Source organism: Salvelinus namaycush, chromosome 40 (assembly GCF_016432855.1).
Source record: "Salvelinus namaycush isolate Seneca chromosome 40, SaNama_1.0, whole genome shotgun sequence".
Classification (NCBI taxonomy): Eukaryota; Metazoa; Chordata; class Actinopteri; order Salmoniformes; family Salmonidae; genus Salvelinus; species Salvelinus namaycush.
This window is the reverse complement of record NC_052346.1, coordinates 8,189,969-8,202,214: the sequence shown is the minus strand read 5'-3', so window position 1 is coordinate 8,202,214 and position 12,246 is coordinate 8,189,969. Positions and strand designations below refer to the sequence as shown.

At 43.7% G+C, this 12,246-nt stretch overlaps 1 protein-coding gene across 1 annotated transcript in view; it reads right to left on the bottom strand.

Moving 5' to 3' along the window:
• The window catches only part of LOC120033194 (secretory phospholipase A2 receptor-like), a 23,465-nt gene extending 11,593 nt beyond the window's left edge, over positions 1–11,872 (bottom strand). Inside the window, exons 1-11 of the mRNA XM_038979476.1 lie at positions 11,679–11,872; positions 9,796–10,176; positions 6,946–7,119; positions 6,616–6,780; positions 6,232–6,345; positions 5,781–5,927; positions 3,298–3,492; positions 2,932–3,089; positions 2,582–2,752; positions 903–1,015; positions 606–778 (exon numbers count right to left, since the gene is read on the bottom strand). Of these exons, the coding sequence (XP_038835404.1) occupies positions 606–778; positions 903–1,015; positions 2,582–2,752; positions 2,932–3,089; positions 3,298–3,492; positions 5,781–5,927; positions 6,232–6,345; positions 6,616–6,780; positions 6,946–7,119; positions 9,796–10,176; positions 11,679–11,817 (1,930 nt within the window). The 5' untranslated portion in view covers positions 11,818–11,872. The remainder of the gene's footprint in view (positions 1–605; positions 779–902; positions 1,016–2,581; positions 2,753–2,931; positions 3,090–3,297; positions 3,493–5,780; positions 5,928–6,231; positions 6,346–6,615; positions 6,781–6,945; positions 7,120–9,795; positions 10,177–11,678) is intronic.
• Between the last annotated feature and the right edge of the window lie 374 nt (positions 11,873–12,246).

The window sequence follows — 12,246 nt, the reverse complement described above, 5'->3', positions numbered from 1 at the left end:
GCCATTTCACCATAGCAACAGCATGATTAATGATGCTCTCACACTGACTGAAGGAAGCTGAGATTGTCAAACCTAAATTACACTTCAACTCATTAATCATAGGCAGCATCCCAAACGGCACTCTATTCGGCTATTCCCTTCATAGTGCACTACTAAAGTAGAGCACTACATAGGGAATAGGGTGCCATTTGGGACTTGGCCGCGGTGTGAAGTGAAGTGAAGTGAAGGGGGGTGAATGAAGGACAGTAGACAGCCGACACATCCACCTGGGGATAAACTAACCCACAACTATGTCTGTCTGTCTGTCTGTCTGTCTGTTCTGTCTGTTCTGTCTCAGCCCTATTGTTGTCTAAGTGGAGCTGGTCTGTGTGATCGAGACAACATGCCAGCGGGGAAGAGAGGGAAGACTGTTGACAGTGGAGTGCGAATAGAGGGAACATCATAGTTCTCATAAATCCCTCGATCCACTACGACAAAACAGTAGTGTTTACCAGGGAGACTATTGTTGATTGACATAGAGTAGGTTGAAGTTTGTCTCTGTCCACTGATCCAAGGTCAGATTTGTTTCTCTGCTCAGCCCACACCACCACATCTCCCTTCCCTACCTGGCTGATGCCTGATCCAGTTTGTATAGAGCAGGGGTAGGGTGGATCCGTTATGTCCCCCCAGCCAGCTGTACTCTCCATGGTTCCCCTGGTCCTGTAGGGCCGTCCAGTAATATACACTACCGTTGGTTCCCATCTCATTTACCAAGCTGTTCAGAAAGGCCTGCTCAAACCTGCCACGGAGAGAAATCAACAATCATTCATAACAATGTATTCTTGTCACTATGAAATATGCGAGTTCCCATTTGAGGTGTGTAAGAAATGATTAAGATGAGAAGTCTGAGTCAGAAATCAGACCTGTTTTCCACTGTGACCAGAGGAGCCTTGCAGTGGTAACCCTTGACAGCGTCTTCATAGCTCTGCTCATGGCTCGTCACCATGTAGCAAGAGTGGCCCTTCCGCTTCCAATCCTGCCGGGAAGACATACAGATGTAGGATGTTAATTTGAGCCAGTTTGCTACAGTAGGAAAATAATCCTGCACAGCAGCAGGAAATGTGAATTATTATGTGGATTATAATCAATAGACAATGTTTGTAGGGGTTTATCCATTTATTTGTTAAGGCAATTAAAGTCTGAAATTAAGGTGGAAATTACAAACTTCAGAAACCTTATTTAACCTCAAATACACTACAAGTTTGCATTTCCTGCTGTGCGGGTACATTTGAAAGGATAAAACGAGTGATCAAATTAAGATCCTACATCTGTATCTCAGTTAGATTAAATGAATAAAAATAAAAATCAACATTATATGCGTGAATGTTTCTACTGCAGACACCATGCAAGAGTGAGAACAGCCAAGACAATGCGCTGAATATCCTGGAGGATATAGACTAGAGGTGGGAGCCAGGCTCACACATTACTCCACACAGACACCTGAAAAGAGTCTGGGCCGGTGTACAAGAATAGCAACAAGCTCAGGAGAGCCGGCCAAGCTGACTGGATTGTGTTACACTCCAAACATTCTGGCAGTAAGAGCCGCATAGTTTGGAATTAGCAGTAGACGGCAGCGGCTAATACAAGCAAACACACGTGGAGGATTGGGGTTAGGGGAACGGGGCAGTGGAGGGTTAGGGCTATGACTGGGCCCATCTGTTAGGACTGGAGGGGGCTTGAGGGGTACTTTTGGGAAGTGTCTTAGGGACAGGAAGTAGCGGTGTTTTGACAAGTGTCCTACATTTCACTCCCACCTCCCCATACACACTTGATGACCAACGGCAGCCAACACTTGCCGACACGTGCGTGAGGAAGGAATGTGCACTATTTCCTCCGCGATGAAGGAGATTCTCTCTGTATGTTGTCAAATCCCTTTCCAACTGAGGCCGTTATTAATCAACACAGCTAGGGTGATTGTGTGAATTATACAACATGGCCTGAAAACAACCCAATACAGTCCCTGAAAAAAGTATTTATTCTGTGAAGTCCCATTTTTTTTTTGTGTCCATTGATACTGCTCCTCCAGGGCTATTTCCTGTTCGTTTTAGGACATGGTGAAACAATGAAACAGCCCTTATGAGTCAATCCGCTCATGTCCTCGTAAACAGAGGTCACAACACCACATGACAGTCAGACAATACGTCATCTAGCTGCTGAATCAGCTCGTTGTACTGAATGCAGAGCAGACTAGCCCTAACCCGGGATCTGAACCCAACCAGGATCTTTCACTGTAATGGTAAAGCGTGTCTGGATACGCAGAAGGCCACTATTCTGACCACACTGACCAACGTCGGCAGTTTCCACTCCACAGAACCTCTGTCTGACAAAGGATGTGTGGAATCAACAATGCATGGTGCCATGAAATAAGTTCTTCTGGAAACAGTTGAGTTAAGATTGATAAGAGCGCTATGGTGAATTTCAATTTCACCTTCCATGGATATGGCAGCTATAGCATTCTTCCGCTCAGGGCTAGGACATATGCAGCGATGATAAGTTGTAGGGTTTCTTATCCGATCATCTGGGTGTGTGTGTGTGTGTGTGTGTGTGTGTGTGTGTGTGTGTGTGTGTGTGTGTGTGTGTGTGTGTGTGTGTGTGTGTGTGCCTCAGGACAGCCCTCGTCCCATGCTCCACTGGTGTGTAGAGGTAGTAGTTCTGCTCTCCTACACACTGCAGGGAGCTTCTCATCGCATGGTGCCAACAGCCAGTTCCCCTCCTAGGACGAACACACACACACACACACACACACACACACACACACACACACACACACACACACACACACACACACACACACACACACAGTTGAGTTCCTTTACTATATTCAATTCAAATAAAGACGATGAACCAACCACAGACTGTAGTCATCAGTAAAAAGGATTCAGTTGGCTGTACCTTTACGTCAGTCTTGGCACAGAGCTGACTGTTGCTATGGGTAGGATGGTGCTCGTGCCAGAGAGTGAGGTCGACTGGGGAGCCGTCTGACCACTCTACAGCTGAAGACGATAGCTTCTTTATCAGGCCGATCCACACCTCTGAGCCAGACCCTGAGACTACAGTGCACACATATACGTAAATATACACACATACACAACATACTTAGTTGATTTGTCAACATTTCAAAAACAACTACCGGAAAGACAATACCCTCCCATGATCCTTTATGATGTCCACACTATCCCAGAACATAGAACACCACCATACACCACATAAAGTAACTAACATCCATACTGGACTATAGAACCCCAGATCCAGACTCACCGTTAGCCAGCAGGCCCAGCAGCAGCTCTACCTCAGATAGAGAGTGTAGGCTGGTGAGGTTGGCCCCTACGGAGTTACAGGCAGTGGAGGATTCCTCCCAGGTCCCTGCCTCAGCCTCTGCCAGGGCTTTATAGCAGTAACGGTTGTGGGCCAGCCAGCCCTCGGAACACACCGTGCGGTAGTACTGCCAGTTGTCTGGGGGCGGGTGACGGAGAGGAAAAGAGACGAGAGGTAAGGGTCCAATTCAGCACAAAAACATTGGCACCTGTCATTCTAAGATTCAGGGGTAGAGAGAAAAGGTCCAAGTATTTGGTATTTTATTAGGATCCCCATTAGCTGTTGCAAAAGCAGCAGCTACTCTTCCTGGGGTCCACACAAAACATGAAACATAATACAGAATGACATAATACAGAACATCAATAGACAAGAACAGCTCAAAGACAGAACTACATAAAAAAATTTAAAGGTACACGTAGCCTACATATCAATGCATACACACAAACGAGTAATCTCCCATTGCCACTCTTCCAAGTGTCGTTCATCACTCTGGAGAATTATAAATGAAAGAAAGCTGTAAATGGAAGTTCGGTCCTAGGTGGAAACATTCTCAGATGGAGGTGTACTACTTGAACTTGTCAAATAAGAAAACACATTCCCCATTTTAAAACATTTCCAGTGTCATGTCTACTGAATCGTACACAACATGTGTTTTCTGTTATAGCCCTGTTATAGCCCAGCGCGGAAGCCGAGGTCAAGAGTTCATGTTCCAGGTGGAACCCAGCTGTTGAGCTGTTAGCTGAAGCTCCTCTCCCATTCTGTTCGTAGAATCATTCAAACGACATTACTCATTGGAGTGACTCATAATTTCTACTGTCACTGGAATAAATAACAAGACTTCTACTAGAACTGGAATAAATAACAAGAACACTATCAGGGAACAAACAACCGAGCTGTGCCCAAATGCTGACCTGTTAGAGAAGGTTTTTCAGTACCATTCAACAGTTCTTGTTGGAGAGAACATCGTTTTGGAACATTACAGGTGGATAATTCACCAGACGGCTCTCGAGCCAGACAGAAACAATTGAGTCATCCGTATCAACCAAAACAAACGTTGCTCATGGTTATACAGTTTGACCTATTAGAAAGGGCTGATCAGAACTGTTAACAAGTACTAGTTGGAGACTGTGTATAAGAATATGACAAATGGGATTGCTCACCAAGCCCTCTTGAGCCAGACAGAGACAGCTGACTCAAGTACCAAACACAACCAAACTCTGTGCATAAGTCCCAAATAGCACCCTATGGCCTACATACTGCTCTACTTTTGACCAGAGCCCTATGAGCCCTGGTCAAAAGTAGTACACTATATAGGGAATAGGGTGCTATTTGGGACGCAGTTTAAAAATTCCCTAGGCCCTAGAGCCAGACGGACCTTTTTTATCAGTATCTACATGTAATCACTTCCTATAAATTACAATGTAAAGGGGTTACTGTGAATCTGACAGTACCTTACAGGCAGCTCGGGGACAAGTCAAATGCTGTACTTCATATAACAGTACACCTACTGTAATATAAATACGGTATCAAAGCAAGTACTGTGCAATAACACACAGTACAATACCTTAACATATACTGTATTATACTGTAAAAATAAAGTGAATGCTACTGTAATCTGAATTAATGAATGAATGGATGAATTGATGAATTGATGAAATTCATTAAGGGGAGGGGTTTCTATTTCACAGTATTTTACAGTAGCAAGCAGGTTGGCTGCTAAGTAAAGTGTTCACACATTACAATATATTAATTCATATTTGGTGTTTTATATCACTTACACTTCTAGAGGCCTTGACAAAGGCTTCCAAACTGGCAGCGACTACAGTGCAAAACAGACCAACAGGACAAGGTTTAAGACTTGCTGCCACTCCAATCTGTCCCCTACTGTATCTGTCCCCTACTGTGGGGCACTATAACCACATAGGAGTTAAACTGCTACAGCATTCTCCCTTCCAGGTGCAACAAATATAGCCTATTACAAGGCACGCCTCAAAATATGTTAATTAGCCAGAAACATCAATACCATGCACCCACTAGTGGTCAAAATGTTTTTGGTACCGTATTCTGTGGGTTGGAATTACAGTACCATTCGAAGTACAGCAATTCTATGCCCAGCCCACAGTATTTTCCCACAATGCACCATCATTTACAGTATGCCGCAGTAAAACATTTCAGAGTATTATACTGTTGAAAATACCCCAAATTACCGTATAATTTACAGTTTTCTGTTACAGTGCAGATTATTAATCATTTTTTGTAGTACAATGGCTGAGCACTAAGGCAACAATAGACTGAGCGCCAGTCTGTTTGTGCTATCGAGCCAACTCTCTGTCACTCATTGTCATGACAAACACTGTTTTGCACAAACAGATATGGGACCAGGTTAGGGCCACAATATGAAACATATAAGACCACTGACATCTTACCAAGAGGCTCAGCTCTCCTGGTGTCATTGGGGGTCTTCTTACAGATGTAGGGTAGTGCAGACTCACAGGACAGACTCTGCCACTGGTGCCCCCCCGAGTTATACACTCCACACTGTCTGTTGTCCTGCAGAGGGCTGGATGATAGGCCTGGGAGAGACCAACACGGGTAACGGGGGAGTTACAGGTAGAAAGGGAGAAACGTTGGCCTAGTTTCAAACACACATTTCTGGCTCCCACCACTGCTACAGCAGGAACTTCTTGATTCACACCGCTGAGATCCAAATGGACTGGACCGGTTTGAGCAAAACGGCCAGAAACTCCACTTCAGAGGGCTACATGAAGCTATTACATATTACTAACAAACGCCAATGCTGTTCATTCACATCTTAAAGGAGGAATCTGGGCCTTGGTGTGGGAGTGAAAAGGTTGGAGAGCAGCCCAACTCTCTTACCTGAGGTGAAGTTGACCAAGGCCAGAGGAGCTCCATCAGACCACTGCCACCCTGTTCTCTCACTCAGATGGTTCAGTCCGATCCACACCATCACCCCCACGTCAGCCAACCGCTCTGAAAGACACAGAACCACACACATGAACACCACTAACTCTGGGCAAAACGTCTTCTCCTTTCTCCAACCTGAATAAGCAAAACTATGAACACAAGTCCGTTTCAAGGCATAATAGTTTATAGTTTATAGAGTTTATACAGTATGTGTAGCTCAGACCAAACCACCCACCTTGTCTCCTTTCCTGACTAAAAGTTTAAATAAAGTTTTACATTTTCAAATAGAACTATTAAATATAGTGATAAAATAGTTAAAGAGACGAGTTGTCATACCTCTGATGTACATCTGTTCAGTGTGGTCAGTGATGCTGAGTAGACTTCCTCCCTGGGCCAGGCAGGAGGAGTAGGCCTGGCTCCACGTCAGGATGGTGTACAGGTTGAACTGGTAACACGCACGGCTCTCCTGGTTCGAGTCCCAGAACATATCGCAGCCCAACTCTGAAGGCAGAGACAAAGACATTTGAATATTATCATGTTTTTTTTGTTTCAAAGAAATTTGATCAAACCCACACTCTTACAACAATACTGTTGTGTGTGTGTGTGTGTGTGTGTGTGTGTGTGTGTGTGTGTGTGTGTGCATGCATGTGTATGAGTGTGCATCACCTTGACTGGGATAGAAGCCCCATTTCTCATCCTGGTCGATACGACTGGTGGTGGCACACCAGCGATGGTGGTCCTCGCGCCCCTCTGCCGTGCACTCTGAGTAGCACTTGTTGTTGTATCTGAACGGCAGGGCACAAGGCATGCCGTGGGAGTTACCCAACAGTGTGTGGATCTCTACGGAGAAAAACATTGTCACCGCCACCTTCTTTGGGCTCGGTCATATAGTGAGCCAGTCTGTTCGTTTTCTTATGTAAGGGATGATTGGCATTTGCACGGCTGCATTAATATCAAACCAACTCTGCCTCAATGAAACGGTCTGTGTAGAAAGAGGTCAGTCAGTACATGTCACTACTATAATATACTATGTATGCTAGTGATGCGCGGGTTGACTCATAACCCACAGCCCCCCGCGGTTATATCCGCAGGGCGGGTGGGTTTAGTGTCATGAAATATTGTGTGGATGAAGGACGGGTGGATGGCGGGCTGAATAAAGAGAAAACGACGCATTAAAATCCATAAATGTATCCTTCTTATGCAATTCATATGTATAGGCTACAATGAGGTTTTTCTTCTATTTGTTTTGTCTCGCGTTAGTGCATAGGCTAGCCTAAGCCTAAACATTAGGGCCTAACCGTAGGGCGCCAAATACACACCGATTGCCAAATGCTTTTTGGAACAATGTCGGAGTTGAATTCAGTAAGAAGAAATCTGCAAAATGGAGAGTTCAAATGAACTAGAAGGGAGGGCCAGAACAGTAGTCTAATGTTTGGGAAAGTTTTGGTGAGGTGGTAAAAGAGGATGATGACAGTGCTGGCTATGTTATTTGTGATGATTGTGAGGCTCTACACAAATTTGAGTCACAACACAGGGACTTCAAAATGGCACGTCAAGGGAACTGTACTGTTCAGATGGGTCAAATGTAATAGTAGCTAAACTGAACTCTGCACACTGACTGTAGGTCTAGAGCTTCTCATATAGCCTAATAATATTAACTTCTGCAAAATGTATTATTTATTGCAGTAAAAAGATACACCAATAGTGATTGGGGGGAAAAATCCATACCGTTACATATCGGGATACTATTTTTGACGATATATCGTATCGTAAGCAATATTTTTTTTTACATTGAATCGCAATAAAATCACAGAATTGAATCGCAATACATATAGAACCTTGAGAATCGCAATACATGTTGTATCGGCACTTAAGTATCGAGGAGGTCAGAGACCTGGCAGTGTGGTGCCAGGACAACAACCTCTCCCTCAATGTGAGCAAGACAAAGGAGCTGATCGTGGACTACAGAAAAAGGCAGGCCGAACGGGCCCCCATTAACATCGATGGGGCTGTAGTGGAGCGGGTCGAGAGTTTCAAGTTCCTTGGTGTCCACATCACCAACAAACTATCATGGTCCAAACACACCAAGACAATCGTGAAGAGGGCACGACAACACCTTTTCCCCCTCAGGAGACTGAAAAGATTTGGCATGGGTCCCCAGATCCTCAAATAATTCTACAGCTGCACCATCGAGAGCATCCTGACCCTTTGCATCCCCGCCTGGTATGGCAAATTACCTGCCATCCAGGACCTATATACTTGGCTATGTCAGAGGAAGGCCCCCAAAAAATTCAAAGACTCCAGTCACCCAAGTAGACTGTTCTCATAGACTGTTCTCTCTGCTACCGCAAGTGCCAATTCTAGGTCCAAAAGGCTCCTTAACAGCTTCTACCCCCAATTCATAAGACTGTTGAACAATTAATCAAATGGCCACCCGGACTATTTACACCCCCCCCCTCCCCTTTGTTTTTACACTGCTGCTACTCGCTGTTTATTATATATGCATAGTCACTTTACCCCTACCTGCATGTAAAAATTACCTCGACTAACCTGTACCCCTGTGCATTGACTCGGTAGCGGCACCCCCTGTATATAGCCTTGTTGTTGTTATTATATTGTGTTACTTTTTATCACATTTTTTACTTTAGTTTATTTAGTAAATCTTTTCTTAACTCTATTTCTTTAACTGCATTGTTGGATAAGGGCTTGTAAGTAAGCATTTCACGGTAACGTCTATACCTGTTGTATTCGGCGCAGGTGCCAAGTAAAATTGGATTTGATTTGATAATAGCGTATTGTGAGGTCCCTGGCAATTCTCAGCCCTAATACCAAATGTAAACAGGAGTGGAGAAATATGATTTATTTCATTCAGCATCTTGAGAGAATGAATGCGTGGTTAGGAACCGTCTGTAAAGGTGCTATCTTTATCAGCATAATGAAAGCTGATAGTATTTCAACCACATAGAATATGCATCCAAAACGAACTGAAATCTTATCAGAAACATGTTGGGTCATTTTAACAGCTTTTCATTTTCTTAAAACCGGTCAAACTGATTTAATTTGGAAATTCTGCAAATTGCATTTTCTCCCCGGTCCCTAAACGTCTTTGCTGTCCAAGAGAAGCAGGAACAAAAGAGAACAGAGAAAACAAACTTTAGTGATGTCAACTACATTGAAACATTAATTCTATAAATGTATGACATTATTCTGATGAGCAAGGATTTATTTAGTATTCTAGGGCAACACGTAACGACAGAAGAGAAGCTGCACGTATCTAATTACAGACAAGTTCGTTGACTGACAAACAGTCTACCAAAATTGAAGGAAATTATAAGCAGGAACATATGCCTATCTAAAAAGGCCCGTCAAAAAAAACGTTCCACCCTCTCTGACTGTACAGCGCATTTTCAATATTGCGGGTTAGGGTCGGGTGGTTACGAATGGGTTGTTAGCAATTGCGGACAGGTGCAGGTGAACAAACAGCTGACCCGCGCATCACTAATGTTTACTACTTACCCTCATAAGGATAGGCACATGGCCCCTCCCCCGGTGTAGAATACCTCCTCCACTGATGATAACTGGCCCTCTTGACCACCACCAGGCGTCCAGCCACGGACAGCTTCAGCTGGGACGCCCCGTACAACGTATTCCCATTGCACCTCCACCACAGGGTCCGGAGGGGTGAGTCACACTCGAAGGTGCCCAGGGGCTGGGTGGAGTCACTGATGTTCAGGCCCAGACAGAGGCTGCTACCCAGATTGAAGAGGCGGTGGCGAGACACCCACTTCCACAGCATACGGCGGGTGGGCCTCTCACAGCTCTCCAGGACCAGGTTAGAGGAGGAGGAGGAGATGCAGCGCTTCAGCTGGGTACTCTCCATGATGAACAGACCCTTGTCTGGGAATAGAGGGATTGATGGATGGAAATGTAGGGTTGTGGTGAAGAATAATAGCATATTCTACTGTAAACTCTACTATGCTCTCTCTACGACACCAATATTGGTGTCCGTGCACTAAAAGGACCTGTCTTAAGGCTTTTAAGGTATGCTTCGGTTCTGCTGGACCGAACAAGTGTGCTCGCATACTCTCTTAAAAGACCTTTGCTTGAAAAACGAGAAAAAGTACTGTTTGTCCATCTTGAGAAGCCGTAGCCAGTATACACTTCCTCAAAACAGTCAAGATATCTGTCGTTCATTTTGACGTTTTTGCCGAGATCTTAGTTGCGCGATTTTAAATCTAACTAAGCTGTTTGGTGCAGTATTTCTCAAGTTTAAAAAACGGCACGAATACGAGTAATCTATTGCTGAATGGCAACAAACACTTTATTGAAGAATCCCTACTGCTGCCCATTGAGCGATGAGGGGGCGTAGACTTCGGCTCCGAACTTCGGCTTGCCTCGAGAAAATGTTTTGTGTGCACGAACAGCCGAACCTGTTCCGAACTGTTTATTGTTCAGGGCCCATCCATGTCATTCTCCTACACACATGTCTGAAACAAGTGTGAATGTTTACAGGCTGCTGAAATGTATTATTAGGCATATGCATAATAACATTACTATAACAACATTACTACTAGCCTAGATTGTCATATCCAATAAACATTTAAAATTCAATGAGACTGGAGACTGGAGTTTAGGTCATCGGACAGACCCACTCTCTGTGCCCAATCAAACAACATGTCTGAGCCTGTTTCTCTCTCTCTCTCTGTATGTATGTGAGCCTAGTTAAATAAAAGTTAAATTAAAATAAAATTAAAATGTGTGTGTGTCCTCCTGTCATTCCTTTTTTTGCATAATTTCATGACCAAATTTGAGCTATTTCCTGTTTACACCAGGGAAATCTACACTCTACAGCCTACAGTTGCTATACTGTGCAAACAGTCTATCCATGGTTACATTTACCTGACCAGAATCTGTCCGTCCCTCTACCCATAACAGCATCAATGTTGACGTTTTATTCTTTCTGACTTGTCCAATCTGATTCAGAAGCCTGTTGGTCACATGATGAGTCAATTCATTAATTGATCATGCATAATATGGACAACGTGTTCTTATTACGAAACCATTTTTGCAGTACTTCCAGTCCAGATTACACAACAATTTAACTACCTTTTCCTATATTGTTTATTGTATTTTTCCATAATCGAAACCGAGGATAATACAACGCATCTCGCCATGCATCCAGCGGCGCAGCGCTGTAGCCTACGCAAATATCTTGTCTTGCACATACAGTATACCACACTTACATACACAGGGAAACAATCGAGAGTTTTTCTTATTGTAGACTTTCTTGTCCTGACTTGCATGACTGACCTATCATTTCTAATTCTATAAAAACAACCTGGATAGTAGGTTAAGAGTGGACACATGTTGATGTTCGATGCAGTCTGAGCTGGACTTACTGTAGAGTTCGGAAAGATCTTTTTTCTCCAACACCACATCGTCTTCAATCACACAGTTGCAGTTATTCACAAATACTATTGCACAGATTAACAAGAACAATCCTAAAGATTCTGTACAGTGTGATAAATATATTCTCATTTCGACGACAAGTTGCGGAATAAAAAGGCAACAGTTCCGTGGTTGTTTTTCTCGTGAAGAACTTTCCGAAAGTTTGGGTAATTGCAACGTCACGGCCCAAGGTCTCTGCGGGGTAGTAAAGGAAGCATAGCCTAAATTTCTTCGAGACATTTTTTGAGCAGGGGTCGGCTTTTATGGTTTTTACACACGTTTTAGAAGAATATCGATAGTCTATTTCAAATAATACTCAACAATAGGCTTACATAATTTACACTGGCCGATAATAAATCAAAACATGACGAACATGATGATGCGGCAACAACTCAAAAGTTCAACTTTATTTTTGCGCCATACATTGAAGTTAATCAATTATTCTTCTCAAAATGATTCCAATCAAGATTACATAATTCAAGGCTCAGCCTCGATTCAAAACCCAAAACAAAACATTCA